The sequence below is a fragment of the Netta rufina genome (assembly GCF_964035555.1).
Source record: "Netta rufina genome assembly, chromosome: 5".
Taxonomy (NCBI): Eukaryota; Metazoa; Chordata; class Aves; order Anseriformes; family Anatidae; genus Netta; species Netta rufina.
In genome coordinates, this window is record NC_140128.1 from 34,234,556 (window position 1) to 34,250,204 (window position 15,649).

A 15,649-nucleotide genomic window follows, 5' to 3' on the forward strand; every position below is an offset into this window, starting at 1 on the left:
AGAACTGGTAAGCGGGCTCTGACTTTACCATGTCTGTAGGGTCATGGGTCTGTAGGGTTTACTCCAAGCGGGTCAAGGGAAAGTCCCCATATGGGGTGTCCTTACACACCCTCCCTGTGACTCCCTCACAGGGCTAAGGGTGCCCACAGCCCTGTACTGAAGGAAATGCTGTTTTTGAATGTAACTATGTTGGGGTATTGTCCTGGCTTTCAAGTCTTGCAAGTAATTATAAGCCTTCAGGAGATCCCTCGAGGTGCCATGAGCAGCAAGCTTAGTGCTTCGGGCTGCTTTTCATCTCACCTGACTTCCACCAGAGAAAGATCCAGGTGCGGTTGGGTTAAGCTAGTTCTCTAGTCACAGAAGAGAGATGGTCGACTCATCTCCTTTTGGATAGCCTGGCACGGACAGCACCTGGAAGATGCTGTTGGTTCTCCAACTGTACAGGGAGGTTGGGCACCTAAATTTTTATTTGAAGGCAGGGCCCTTTCTGCAACCTGCTTCAACCATTCCATCTTATTCCTTTCCAAATGGAAGGTAGGGAGGAAACTCTTCTCTAAAAAAAACACCTCCTGCTGGTGCCACCACCTTTTCCCCCTTTCCCAAAGGTGCCTCTGTTCCTTCTCTGGGACCGCAGATCCCAGCAGGAGCAGTTAATTGCAATCTGTGGTGGCAGCGGGCTGGCACGAAGAGCACGCTGCTGCCGGCTCTGCAGTGCCTCTCTTCCAGTTACAGGCTGTTCACGGTCCGCGGCGGAAACAGCCCTGCCAGCTGAAGCAGTTTGAGGGGAGACGTCACGATTCCTGCGCGTTTCTTGAGGTCTGTGAGCGCTGGGGCTAAGGAACAGCATGCGTGTCTTGGCTCCAGGAGGAATTTTCTAGCCTTCCTGGGGAAACGGTTGAAAATAATGAGAGATTTCAAGGCTCAGAAGCTGGAAAAAAATAACCCGATGTTTATCCAAAAAGAAAAATCAAATGCTTTCGGTCCATCTGTAAAATTGGTCCCACCCAAAAAAAAAAGCCCTTGGGAAAAGCAACTCTAATCCAGATGAGATACTATATGAAACTAGAGTGGCTTCTGCTTGCTGGTGTTTTTTTTTTTTTTTTTTTTTTTTTTTTTTTTTTTTTTTTCAACCAATATCAGGAAGTCCTGGTTTTTGATTTGAAAATGTAATTACATAAAGTCAGAGCGAAATACTGAGGTTTTGTTGAAAGGATGCATTCAGATCGAGGCATAACGGGGCTACTTCTGGCATCTACTTTGGGGGAAGTGAAAGCTCTTTGCTCTTCCAAATGGAAACAGAAATCTCTGGTTCTCTTGAGTGAAGCTGCAGGTCTCTTTGGCTTCACGTGTTAGGGGTGGCCGCTTGAGATTTTCTTTTTTCGCTGCTAAATGCAATTTGCCACACTTAAATAGTTTAAGCAAGAGCAGGAATTCTTCTACAAAACAGATTTCTTTTTTTTTTTTGTTAGCTCTGATTCATAGTGGAAATTTATCCGTTAGGACAAAACATCTTTTTGGACAGCACTTTGGATCAGGATGGAATTTGAGTGATGCTTTGCCCGGTCTCTAACGATTAGGCATCCACGTGGGTGAGACGAGATCCAGACCTGAGCTCCTGCCATCCAGCTTCTCTAAAGCAAGGCTGCCGAGTTTGTCCCCCCCCTAATCTCCCTTAGAGCTGTTTGACTTTGTGTAAATAAGTATTCACTGCCCGGAGCATGGAGGGCATCTGTCTGCTCTGAGTCAGACACAAATTCCAGCGCCTGCTCCCTGCTCGCTGGCCACAAAGCCGCTGGCTGTTCTGCTTTCCCTCTCGTGCTTTCGAAGAATGCCGATGGGGCTCTGCTTCATTCCCCAGCAGAAGGACAACGGGCTTTGCAACGCTGACATTTTCCCACTACAAGGGAGCCTTGTTTTCTCACCAGCCGGGCTGCCGAGAGGTTTGCCCAGAAAGTTGCCGTTGCGTCTCTGCCAGCTCTGCTCTGGCCTCATGCTGCTCTCGTCTTCTCCAGTTTGGGGTATGAATGCCTGCGTGTAGCAGACGGGATTCCCGGCTGTGCTGCTTTCTGGATCCCAGATGAATCGTACAGCCCCCTCAGGGCACCCCTTGCTCCCCTGTTCCCTCTCTGAAGGAGGAAAAGGAAGCATTTAGCAAAGTGCTAATGAAGCGTGAGCCCAGCAGCCAGCGGGACGTGGTGGTGCACAAGAGATCGATGAACTGCTGGCCTGGCTGAATGTCAGCACCAGCCCTGCCCTCATCCCATGTCCTTTTAAGAGCAACGGAGCGTGGCACCTTAATTCATTTGTGGCTTTGCTTTTTCTTCTTCCCTTCAGATGAATGCTTTCAAGAGTTCGATTTTGAAATGAGGTTTCAATAATTTAAAAGGCTAATGCTGTTCTCTTCCTCCCCTGGCAGGACGTTATGGTCATGGCTGCTCGGATGCACAGTCTGCAGTGTCAAGGTGCTTGTATTTGGGTTTTGCATTCTGACCAAAGTGAGGTCATCATCGTGATTGAAGTGGAAAGAGCCTGTGCTGGTCATCCGACAGGATAACTTTCTGTGGCGTGTCTCCAGAGCTCTGTCTGGGCAAGTTTTAAATTACCTACCTTATGGGGTTCCTCTTCCATCCCTTGGTGAGTTGTTCTGTGCTCTAAAATAAGCACCACAAACAAAGCTGTTTTTCGCAGTGTGAAGCCTTCCTGTTGTGAGGATGTGTTATCCGTGCAGCATAACCAAGTGTGATTACGTGGTGAGCATCCACGGCCCTTCGTTCCGACAGCCAGCCTCTGCAGAAGAACAGAAGTGCCCCCAACTCTGACTTTGGGACCCAAGGGGCAGCAGAAGGACTCAGCATCTTGGTTGAGATGTGTGGCCCTGCTCAACATTCACGCTCTGTACCACTCCACAAGCTGCAAGTCTTCGTCCTGGTGAAGTGGCAAAGCGGCTTGAAAAGTTCTTAGGGCACCTTGTTCAGGCCGCCGGGATGGAAGGGAAATACTGTTAATACGCCCTTTTGGTGGTGTTTTCTTCTTTCCTTTTTTCTTTTTTTCCCCTGCCAGCTTTGCAAAGCCGTCTTTGAACTCTTACGTGCAGGCAGATTTATTTTCTCAGCATGATCCGGACACATTTTGGCTGCGCGTCACAGTACGCCTCAGTGGTTAGAAATCAGCAACAGACAGAATGTAACACCAGGAAACCGTGTTGGTTTGATTTCTCTTGCACTAGAGGTTTTATTTCCTCTTTTGTGACCCTCAAAAAAACAGCCTCTATATTAAGAAAAGGGATGCTTCGCCGCCAGGTCCATACAAAGCCTTTATGGAGAAATCCGACAGCGGCCAGCAGGCCTCGACATGAGCGAGCAGGGGGACTAGGTGCCTTTCATCTATTTTCTCTCTCCCTATTTATAGAAGCTGGGAGAAACGATAGGGATCCGTGTCCTTGTTCTGCTGTGTCTCTGCCTGGCTGCTAATGCAACATTTGCACGGCCGAAGCAAAGTCAGGTTTCAATTCTGGTAGGAGGCTGCACCAGCACTGAGAAAGGAGCAGGCTCTGTGTGCTCCCTGAAGTCTGAGAGCACTTTTTAATTGCATGCTGTCTTTGCTATAGCAACTAAAAATATGTTTATTGACAGCATGGCTTCAGATATATTCTTGGAGAGGAGTCCCCTGATGGCCCTGTCCAACATTAACTCTCGAGAGGCGTGTGAGTAGCAAAGCTTGCTGCATGCTTGGTGTCTCAACAGGAATGATGTTTGTGCAGTCATTAATGAGAGGCAATTAAGGGTAACACTTGAGCTGGAAGCGTGGGATTTGGGCCCTTTGAGTGGGTGCTCAGGAGATGAGCTAACCACTGATGGGACCAAAGCTTTGAAACACCTTGGTCGTTATTAAAAACAGGGTGCAGGCTCTGAAGTCAGCTTGATACTGAGTTGTTTTCTGCATGGATCCTGCATCTCCAGGTCATTTAATGGAGTGAAAAAGGACTGGCTCATATTTTGCCTTCCTTTTCCAGATATAAACAAACACACCACTTCTTTCAGATCCAGCAAAGCGTTTTTTTTTGTTTGTTTGTTTTGTTTTGTTTTTGTTTTTTTAATTCTTCTTTCTTCTCTTCTCAAAATAGCCAGTGGTAGCCAGGGATTTAGTTTAGACCATGTTATAGGAATCCCATGCTCTGGGGCTTGAGGTGATTTTGTGTGGTCTGCTTTAGGATAACTTTTTACTTCTGGATTTTTGTTTGCAGGGACATGATTCATGAATGAATTTGGCCTCTTTCCCAATGCAAACTCCCTATCTTTAAAAAAAACAAACAACAAACAAATGCAACAAAACTGCAAATGTGGACTAGCCTAGTCCCAAATATTTCAACAGAAAGCAATATCCACCCCACCTACCCCATGTGGCTTTGCTGCAGGTGCTTTGTTATGCCGTTGGTGGTTTATTCAGCGATCAGGTGATAAGGCCTTGTTTCCATCATCGTCCATCCAAAAAGTCTCCGGCAAACACAGGACCGTGGGAGTGTTTTTTCCCCAAGAGGTGCTTTCTGCTTCTTGTCTTTCCAGGAGGGTCTGGACCTGGATGTGGCCATCGACCAGTCCTCCAGGCCAGTCTAGGCATACTGTTGGGTTTACTGGTACGAGTTAAATATATGTTAGAGATTTAGAAAATTAGGCTGTTGAGGGTCAGAGGACTGAAGTTTGGTCATTGCCTAGGGCTCTGTTTCATGAGTTTGATGGACTTTGCATCTGGCCACCCCAGAGCTGAAAGGTGCCTTCTCAAAGCTGAGACAATCTGCCATGATCTCCTGTGTGGTTTCTTCTGTGTAAAGCAGGGCTGAGCTTACCCTGCAGCCTTTCCTGCCTTCAGTCTGCTTCTGAGAAACCTTTTCAGGGTTTACAAAGGCCTTTAAGTTAAATGTGTATTGGCTTATCCAACCCATGCAAAGAGAGGACCTGGATGGGTGCCAGAAGAAACCAGCCTGAAAGATGTGTTGAAGTCCAACCTAGGATCTCATCCCTTGCTGGACATCGTAGTAGAGCCATGTAGATTTTCCTTGAGGGTAGGTCTTGGAGTAAAAAGACATGACAGCATCATTCACTCTGCCATTGCTGGGTATACATCAGGTCTTTTGGTGGAGCAGCTCTGCAAGTGGGAAGGTTTTTTTTAACATTCTTACTGTTTTTCCATTTGATCTTCCAAATATGTGCACCTAGAAACATCTCTGACAGTTTTTTTGAAGGAGGAGGAGGGGAGCTCCAGTGTCTTAGCTGGACTCTGCCAGCCTGTTCCCCCTGACGTTCTCTGGCCTCTGCAGCTGAGCACAGCTCTACGGATCACCTTTGGTCCTACCCAGGGCTACGAATCTATCACCGGGCAGGGAACTGAAGCTGTGACAAACCCAGGACTGGCTCTACAAAACGCTGCAGCAGTATGATGCAACACAGCTGGTGAAAGCTCATCAATTCCAATTTGTTGGGGAGGAAAAAAAAAACAAAAACAAAAACAAACAAACAAAAAAAAAACCAATTGGAAGGCGTAACCTCTTGCAGACTTTGTGCTTGGAGACTGGTATCTGTCATCAGGGCTGTTACACCATTCTCCTGCTGTTACAGCCTGAGGAAGGATGGGCGCAGAGGTGGTTGACTAGCACCTTCCACCAGGAGAGCTCGCCAGACACCAGCCTGCAAGGAAATTGCCCAGGCCTGGTTTATCTGCAGAGCTGATGGAGGAGCAGGGACCCAGCCTCGACCCACCTGGCTGTTAGTGGCACTTTATCTGAGCTTCAGCTGAGCAGAGCTGGCAGTGGGTGTACTGTGAGGAACAAAGGGGAGTTTTAAGCACCTGCCAAGAGCGAGGAGGCTCCTGGATGCCACGAGTTGGGATAAATGCACGTAAAAATATATCTGGGATTTACCCAGAGCACACAGCGCTGTCAGATTTGGCTGAAGTCAGCCAATCTGCTCAACAATTGCACTGAACAGGGACAGGCGAGAGAGGGTTTGATTGCAGGCATCTCATTTCCTTAGGAAATGGGACTAAAAATAGGAGAGGGACATAAGGAAGCCTTCTTTTTCCCCCTCTCCAGCTGGGTAGAAGCTTTTGTCCTGAAATCTGAGGTTTGGAGCTCTTGCCGTTGTCTTCTGGGCTCCAGATGTAGTCAGGCTGCAGATGTGTTTCTTGTCAGCCTTGGGGAAGTGGTGCACGAGCATGGGGATTGTGAGGGGCTGGTGCCACAGAAGGAATTGTGAAGTCCTCCTGTTCCTTTCCTGGGCTCGCCCTGAAGATGCTATTTGCTTTATCCAGCGCCCTCTTCCCAGGGAGGGCTTCGGTGGTTCCACTGGTGGCAGGAATGCTTCGGATGACTCTTCTCTCCATCTGAGGTCATGTCCTGTGCAGGCATCAGTGGCGTTTATCTTTGACTCGAGGTACAGGTTGTAAATTCAGGCCATAAATACTGGGTGAGGTGACTGTCACCGTTAGCACAGGCCAAGGTGATCTGTGTGCTGCTGCAAGTGAAGTCACTGGAGCTTGTCAGGCAAACTGCCCCGTCACCAAGGAATGACTCAAGCCTTCCAAAAGGAGGCTGGAGCCCTAGCAGGGCCGTTCAGCTGCTCTGCAGCCTTGGTTGCGTCTCTCCTGTGGGATTCTGGGGTGCAGGTGTCAGCCGTGCATCTGCACCACGCAAGCAAGCGTCGTCCTAGAGCCTGCTGAAGGTGGTCGAGATGCTGCAGGTCTTTTCCCTTCATCCCAGCACCCTGCTGCCTTTGGGGCTGGGTGTGCACCCACCGTGTACATCCTCACCTGCTCCAGCTGCTGCTCTGTGTGGCTGCACCTCGCCTGTGCCCACAATTATCCGTGCTCTCACGCCCCTTGCTCACAGATATGCCCATGCCCTGTTACTGAAATCTCTCACAGTGCTGCCACACCAAAGCACAGGCAAGATGTGGTTCCAGACCTGGCGGAAAGTCTTCTTAAAACCAACAACTCAGCCACCGTTTCCTGCGGAGGTCCCATTCCCTTTCCCTAGGACCTCTGGAGGCTACGGCCTCCCGCTGCAAAACGGGGCGCGGGGCAAAGCCGAGCTGATGGAGAGGTGCCAAGAGGCGAGGAGGGGAGGAAGAGAGGGAGGAGGAGGAGGAGGAGGTGGTGAGCATCCCCTCGCCAGCCTCCCAGCCCTGCCCGGCCCCCGGGGCGGAGCCGCCGGTGCGCGGCCGGCGGAGCGCGGAGCCCCGGAGCTTGGGATCCTCGGAGCTCGGGAGCCCCGGAGCCTCGGAGCCCCGGAGTTTGGGAGCCCCGGAGCCCCGGCATGAGCTTCCCGAGGCCCCTGCGGCGCTCGGTGAGCCTGAGCCCTGCCCGCACCCTGCGGCTGGTCGTGCTGGGGCAGAGCGCGGTGGGCAAGACAGGTAGGAAAGAGGGGGGTCCCGGCCGGGGCGGTGGGATGGGGAGCGTGTCCCCAGGGGAACCCCTCGTTCCTCAGCCCCCCTTCTTTGATTTTTTTGGAAGAGGGTCGCCGCTTGGCTTTGGGGTTTGCAGCTGGGCAGCTCTACAAGCAGGGCGCTGGGTTGGGGTGTACTGTTGGAGCTGCGGGGACCGCTCGCCCGGCTGAGGTTTGGGGGTCGCTGGGTGTCTGTAGGGAAATAGTGGGGTCTGCGGAGCCCCTCGCAGAAGAGAGCAATTTACTTTCCCTCCTGGCAAACTCTCTCTCCCTGCACTCTTCATCTGTAGCTGACGGGTGGGGGATTTTGGGCTGCAGAGCTGGGGGCACCCAACTCTCCCCTTTGCCCCCTGCAGGGCTGGCAGCTGCCCCTGCACCCTTCCTGCAGCACCCAAGGGTGCCAGTCACTGACAGGGGAAGTTCTGGCAGCACCGGGGCTGGGGACAGTGCTGCCACGTCCTTGGGAACAGGGCAACTCCACCAAAGGCACAACCTTGAACGGGGGCCGTGGCGGTGGCACCTCCGCCAGGCTTGCTGCCAGCAGCTTTAGCTGTCGGTGCCGTCCACGTCGCGTTTCCATATACAGTAACCGTCCAGCCTCTTGCCTTCCTCTTTCCCGGGGTTAGGGGAAAAAAATAAATTAGCTGTTTTGCCCCGCTTGCTGGAACAGAGGTGCCGCCGTGGTCCCGGTTAGAGAGCAGGAGCTCACGCTCCAGAAATCAAAGTGAATATTGAGGCTAAATGCCTAAATAAGGACTCCCTAGGCCCGGTGCTCTCGGCGGAGAATTAAAAGCAGAAGTCTGCTGTGATTAAAAACTGGGCAAAACTCAGCAGCAGCACACCTGCCTTTCTCCAGGCAGGTAAATTCGAGCTGTGGGAATATTTTCTGCCGAATTCACCTGGAGGAGCAGCCATGCAGCCCAGCTGGGAACAGGAACGGGGGGGTTGTTCAGCCTTGGCCGAAATCCTTGCCAGTAGGAGGAGCAGAGGGGGCCCTGGGTGCTGGTTGCAGGGACCAGGGCAGAGGGAGGTGATCGATGCCTGGCTTGTTCCAGGCAGGGAGGGACCGGGAGCATCCACAGGGACGTGTCGGCAGCATCCTGCCCTCGCTGCCGAATTTCCAAAGGAGGGATGTCACAGCACCTCAACACAGGGATCTCCCCACCTCTGTCCCCATGAGTGCTGTGCTGCACATTGGGGAGAGCGTGGCACCATTGCATCGATGCCCTGGTAAAGGGCCGTGAGCCTGAAAAGACCCTGTGTTGGGATGGAGCCTGGAGAGGGAGGAGTGAGAAGGGCAGGGGTGCCCCGTTTTGGGAAAGGGGATCGGGGGAATCGAAGCGGACTTTCAGCTGGTGTTTCGTCCCACTTGCAGCCCAGGCATTTTGCTCTGGACTGACTTCAAGGCTCAAGGATCTGCTTGCGGAAGGTTTGGTCAGGGTGAGAGGGATTTGTTGTTCATGTGGGGTTGAAGGCCAGGTCTCAGGAGCCCATCCTGCAGCCATGAAGCTGCCGGTGCTGACAGACAGGAGGCCCTGGGCTGCAGCACCACGCGGGCGAGCTGCTTGCATCCCCCTGGCAGCGGGACAGGGGGCACCAAGGGCTGCCAGGGCTTTAAGGAAAGAGCCTCATGGCTGGGTTTGGATGCAGAAACCAGGTTTAGGGGCTGAAGGGGCCATGGCCTGCGACTTGTTTCTAATCTAAAGAGCAATTAAAATCTGGACAGCTACAAAAGGGGGGAAAGAAGCTCGCTTTGACTCTCTGGGGCAGTTTGGAAAACTTCAAATCCAGCCTCCCAGGGAGGCATCTAAGCAGCCCCGTGTAAGTGGGACAAAGCGACCTGAGGTCCTGAATCCTCTGAGCAGGGATGAGCTTGGGGACAGGCCTGTGGCTGAACCCCATCAGTAGCCGTGAGATCCAGGCTGCATAAATCACCTGCGGGGGGCTGTAAATCCAGCCCTTCTCCGGCGTTATCTCCTGCCTTCTGCTGCTGATCCTAGCCAGTGTAAACTTTGCTGCACTTCAGAGGGAAGCTCTGCTTACGAAACACGGCCCAAAGATGAATTGATGTTGTAAGCTGCTCCGCTCGCAAGAGGGATGTGCTATGCAGCAGCATAAACAGCTCAGCACGTGGGCGCACAGGGCACCGGGCAGCCGCCGAGGTGGCCAGCCAGTCCTTGCAACGTGGCTTAGCTGGGCATCACGGCATCCCCTTAACCATGTAGAGAGACCAAATTAACCTTATCTGCACCAGGGTTTTCCAAAGAGAGCCCTCTCCGAGGTTATTTATGTTCAAGATGGGGGAAAAAAAAACTCCATATATGGCTGCTTGGACGTGCTCGTGCCTTGCTGCCTTCATCCCCTTCTCCTGACTGGCAGCTTTGCCCAAATGCTTGCACCCGAGCCAATTTTTAATCATTTTAATTGGCTCCTCCTCTCATACAACACCATGCACACCAGCTTTGGATGGCTGCTGAACATGCGACATGGGATTAGGTGCTTTCTAGAAATCAGGACTGACCTGCCTCCCTCTCCCCCTGACAATTTGGGTCCCTCTTTAAGGATGCTGCTGCATGCCTCCTGCGGGGTCCTTGGCTATCTCTGCAGAGCAATTTTGCTAAATGACGTGTTTATGTCATCCAATCCTTTCTCTGACAGGCAGGGTTTGAAACTCAGGGGCTGCTTGAAAGGTGGAAGGATGCTGAATCCCCAAAACAGGAGCCAGGCACATGCATAAGATGTGGGACAACATTCAACACGACGAATGGCTGGGACAAACTCTTCCTGAGCTTGTGGGCAAAAAGAAAATGTCTCCTTGGCGTGGGAGCACACCAGTCCTGCTGGCTGGGAGCTTTTTGTCGGCTTCTTGTAACCAGGAGGGTTTAATGCCATGTCCTAGGTTCGGTGTGTTTTGTTCTCCCTTTGCGCTCCTGGCTCTGTTTCCTCCTCCTGCTGTGCTGGTGCCCTGCACGCAGCCTCCTCATCCTGCCTTTCCTGGGGCTCTGAGCTCCTGACTTGTTCTTTTTTTTTTTTTTTTTTTTTTTTTTTTCCGTGCCCTCTATTCCTAATAATTTTCCACCAATTTCACTTTTTGCTCCTATTGCCTCTCTTTCCAAGCCATCTCTCAGCCTCTCTGCTGCCTTTCGCTCCCGTCCATAACCATTACCATCACAACCACCTTCAAGGGCCTTAAGCATCACTTACATTAGCTGTGCTCCATCCAGCCTCCAGACCCTTTCTCTGTCTGCACCAAAAATCACACCGAGGCACCAACAGAGCATTTTCACAGCAGCTGCACTGAGAAGATGTTGCCTACAAGATGCTGCGCGGACCATTTTTCTTTGAACATCTGTGGCCGTGGGCGCATGGATCGGCTCCTAAGGACTGAAAAGATGTCCAGAGAGTGAGCGTGGAAAGGAAGCCAAGTGCAAAAATAACACTCTGGGTTTGTCTTTTTTTTTTTTTGGCCAGACAAAGGGCTCTTGCAGGAGCTCACCCATGGCTGGCTCTGTCTGAGACCGTCCGATGCTCCTGCTGATAGGAAGGCACAGCTCCATGATGGTTTCTGAGCAGGGCACTGAAACACATTGGGAACTCCCCCTTGCTGGGTCAGCCCCACAGCTTTGTTGTATTGCTGTTGAAGACTATGCTCCCTAATTACCCCCATCAGCCAGAGCTGTGGGGTTTCTAATCAGTCCTGGCACACACACAAGTCCCTGGCCAGGTCTCCACCAAACCACCTCCAGCCCTTGACCCTGGGGCCCTGGCACTTATCCCATCCTGGATTAGAGGGGCCACTTTAATGAGTTAATGTCCCCCGGTGACACTTGCTCTCTGCAGTCACAGGCTCTGTGCCAGGGCTTTCCCCTGCTGGAGGAAGAAAGTTTCTAGCCCCGGGGGCAAGTTCTCAGTTCCTGCTAAATGGACGCCAGCTGAGCATTGGGGCTTGCATGTCCTGCTCATCCTTGGGTCTCTAGTGTCTCCCAGAGCATCTCAACCTCCTCACAGCTTTTTGTGGGGTGGTGGAGGCTGTGGGTATGAAGTGAGTATGGAAAATCCCCCCCAGAAGCCAGAGGTTGTCTCCTCCATTGGAGCTCTGTTAGCAGCGACGACAAGTAAGTTCTGGCTGCCTACCTGCCCCTTGCAGGCCAGCAGGTGTTTGGTACCTCCAGCTTGTGCCTGTCCTCAAAGAGCTGTTGCTTTTTTTCCTGTTTCCTGTTCCTGGCTATTCACCAGCACTATCTGCTGTCCCTGCTGCTGGAAACAACCCAGCTAGAGGCTCTGCACAAAGGGAAAGCTTTTGCCATACCTTATTTCTCTTTCAGGAATCTCTTCATTGAGGTGTTTTTTGGTTTCTTCGTTTTGTTTTTTGCAGAGCTCACCCTGTACAAGCCCTTGCTTGGGCTTGAGCATCTGTGGGTGCTCTGGAGCTGAGCTCTGTCTCACTCAATCTGGCTAGATGGAGAGAGGTGACAAGAGGCATGACTTTTGCCTGATTTTTTTCCAGCCCTTGCCGTGTTTGGATGGTCAGGCCTGCAGCACCAGCAGACCTCCACCCTGGCCAGCCACTAGAGTGTAATTTGGGCTTTGCATCTCCCTGTCTGTGTTGCAGGGAGGTCTGGTAATCGGATAAGAGCAGTTTAATTGCACGCACTGCCTTTCCAGAGCTTGTTTTGCTGCAGCACGTTGCTGCCATAAAGAAGACCCCACTCAGAGTTGCTCAGTGCATCCCTCCCGGCTTGCCATGCCCTGCAACACCCCTTTTGAGACAAATTTCACCAGATTTGGTGCCAATGGCTTTAATTCCTCCCTGCAATATGCCTGGGTCAGGTTAAACAAACAGGGCTGAGATTCGTGAGACCCATCCAGGCAGTCAGACTGCCAGCGGTGGTGATGTAGAGGGGGAGCCTGGCCCTGCGGTGGCTCGCCAACGCACTGAGCTCACATTTGGAAAGCACTTGGCTGGAGGCCACCGAGGGCATCACTCACCCGGCATAAAGCTCAGCACGTGCATAAATCTCTGTAGGATTCGGGGCCAGAAGGAGCAGTTTATCAAAACTGACTGTAAGCTGCACGCAAAAGGCAGGGGTTGTGGGGTTGGGTTTCCCTGGCTTGCACTTTGCTCCTGGCCACCAGGCAGGAGCCACTTTTCGTCCACGTGCCCCGAGGGGACGTTTCTGACAGCAGCAGTGTGGAAGAGGCTGCTGAGCTCTGGCCAGGCAAGAGATTGGGTTAGCAGAGTCCCAAGGGGCTGCTGCTGCTTTCCAAGGCTGTGATGCTGAGTTGTGTTGACGTGGAGGGCGTTTTCACAGCTGATGTCTGATCTGGGCACAGACTTCATCCTCTGCCTGGAGCATCTCAGCAGTGTCCCCTCTGCTGGGGAGAGCACCAAATGTCCTGGGTCACCCCCACCTGCTCTGTGTTGGCCCTTGTATAAGGCAGATGAATTCCCATCAGCATGGTGCTGGGTCCTCTGGAAGTATTTTAGCTGGGATATCACCTCCTGGTCCCCGCTGAGGCAGATCTTTGCTCCTCCTGCCTCCCTCAGCCAATATTTCTCCACAGTTTGCTCTGACAATCATAACTGGGTTTGTTGTTTTGTCTTTTTATTAACAGCACTGACCGTAAGATTCATCACCAGGAGGTTCATTGGAGACTATGACCCAACGCTAGGTAGGTGAAGTCCTTTTCCTCACTGCTGGTGCTGCTGCTGCTCGCTCAGCGGCACCACCCTCAAACCCACCACCTTCGCTTGCTCCTCCTCAACCTGGTCAGAGCCACTGGTCCTCGTGGCAGCTCTTGTGTCCCTCCTCTTTATTTTGGTGTTTTGTTAAGGCAAAAGCTGCTGGGGCAGGACGTCAGCATTGCACAAGCATGCAGGTAGCTGGGAAGAGGTATCTCCTGGATCAGTGGCCGGTGCTTTGCTGTCCTCTAGTTGTGTTTTGTTTTGCGTTGGATTTGAGTTTTTGGGGTACTTAAGTCAGATCCCAGCAGAAATGTTCCAGAAAGAGTGGTTGTGTGCTATGATGAACAACATTTTTCTCCCCAAAAAAGTGAAATCTGTTTTTCCTCTCTGGAACTCCTTTCTGCCTGCTGCTCAGTCCCACCGTGGCGCTCAATGCACTCAGCCACGCACTGAAATAAAATTGGCAGCAATCTGGGCTTTGCCAGGCTCAAACGGCAGCAGCTCAAGGGCAATGACACAATGAGGAATATGAAGCTTGGGGTGTTTCATGGCATGTTTTTTGCTGGAAGAGACAGGGCCAGGGCAAGAGCTGCATTAGAGCTGGAGGCCATGTAGGCTGTGGGTTACAGTAGGTGAAAATGGACTTCTCCAGCAGGGTTTGCATCAAGGCAGCCTTGGTTGTTGTTTGCCACCTGAGGGCTTCTCACCCCTGTGCTTTTCTGTCTGTCCTCCTCCAGAAATGATTTACAGGCACATGGCCGTCATCGATGGGGAGATGGTGCACTTTGAGATCCTTGACACGGCGGGGCAGGTGAGCTCACACCGCTGGCTGACCCCGGCAAACATTGACGGGGCAACCTCACTTGCCATCGGAGGACACTCCTGCTCTTCCACTAGCCTTAATCTGTCGTGTTTGAAATATCTATTGAGTTGTTTGTCTCAGAAAAATGACATTTTGGAGAGTTTACCTCCAAAATGATTGTAGGGAATGGAGAGTCCTGTGCTTACTTCCCATGCAGCCCTGCAACCGTGGTGGCCCTCATCCTCCCCTTGTCCACATCAGATGTGTTTGGTTGCAGCCTCCACCCATCGCTTTGTCCAGTCCAACAAATTCTCCTTCTGGTCTTGCTTGCAAATCCCTGCCATGTGCAATCCCAGCATCAAAAACCCTTCAGAAATAAAGGTGGTGGGCCCTCATGGGAGGTTTCAGTGGTTGCAGGTGGCGATGTGTGTATTGAGAAGATGTTGGGGTCTTCTCGTGCTAACGGGGGCTTGTTTGCCACTCCAGGAGGAAGACTCCCTGCAGATAGAGGAGAAGATCAAGTGGGGAGATGGCTTTGCGGTGGTCTACTCGGTGACGGACCGGTGCAGCTTCGACGAGGTCGTGCGGCTCTGCTTCCTCATCAACCACATCCATGCCAGCCCCAAGCGGAGCGGTGGGAGCGAGCAGCCCCCCGTGGTCATCGTGGGCAACAAGAAGGACTTGCAGTTCGACAGGATGGTGTCCACGGAGGACGGCGAAAACCTCTCCAAAACCTTGAAGCTTCCTTTCTATGAGATCTCCACCCGGGACAGCTATGAAGAGACCGTGGTGGTGTTCAACACCCTCTACCAGGAGCTCATGAGGCAGGGGCACTTCTCCCCGGGCTCCTTCAAGAGGAGGACAGTGTCAAAGGTGATGGAGAAGATCCCCAAGATGCAAGCCAGCTCCACCTTGAACTCGGCGGGCCGGAGCCTCAGCTTTAACTCCTTCAGGGACTACATCCCCGAGTGAGCATCCCCAGGGCAGAGGCAGGAGTGATGGACAAGCCGGGACCAGGGGACGGGTCCTCCTGCCGGGGCACCCGCAGGGGAGTGAGGAGCTACCTTCCTCGGGGGCTGGAGGGCAGCTTGTGGGCCAGGGCTGAGCTCCTGGGAGGGGAAAGTTAAGAGGTGGGGCGGGTGGGATTGGTGCTGAGCAGCCTCCAAAAGCCTGTAGGTTTCCACAAACAGGCTTTGCATCGGCAGGGAGGATGCTCTTCCTCTGTCCCACCCCTTTGCTCCCTCCTCCTCCTCCTCCATAGCTGAAGTCAGCAACAAAGATCATCCCTGTTGGCTTCAGCGGTGTTGGGTCAACACTTGTAGGCACCAATTTGCTTCGTTGAGTACCAGACCCATCTCCGACACCTCCCTGTGGATCTCCTGCTCCCCACCTGAGGCTCGCTGGGTTTGCTCATGTCCCTTGGGCTCTGCTGGAGCCCTTCTCCTCCTCGCTCACGGGCTGGCAGCACGGGCATGTTCTGAAGGAAAGCAGAGATCTGTTTACAGCGGGGGGAAAAAAGCCTGCTAACCTCTGGCTTTTCTCAAAAACTGTGTTTTTCAACATCTGAAGCTCCTTATCACTCTCTCCTTTAACACCACTGTAAATAAAAGCCCGGGCAATGGGCTCCTGGCTGAGGCTGCCCCTTGCTCTCCGTCTCCGCCTCACTCGGGGCTGCTGGCCTCTGTGGGGAGGCCAAGCAGGCTGCACTGCTGATGTACGCTGCAAC

At 52.5% G+C, this 15,649-nt stretch overlaps 1 protein-coding gene across 1 annotated transcript; it reads left to right on the forward strand.

Moving 5' to 3' along the window:
* Positions 1–7,306: 7,306 nt before the first annotated feature.
* Positions 7,307–14,895, forward strand: LOC311210048 (ras-related and estrogen-regulated growth inhibitor-like; the record flags this gene model as incomplete). The annotated part of the gene is made up of 4 exons (XM_084287767.1): positions 7,307–7,403; positions 13,052–13,108; positions 13,859–13,932; positions 14,410–14,895. The coding sequence occupies 4 exons, from the start codon at positions 7,307–7,309 to the stop codon at positions 14,893–14,895; spliced, it is 714 nt and encodes a 237-aa protein (XP_084143893.1).
* Between the last annotated feature and the right edge of the window lie 754 nt (positions 14,896–15,649).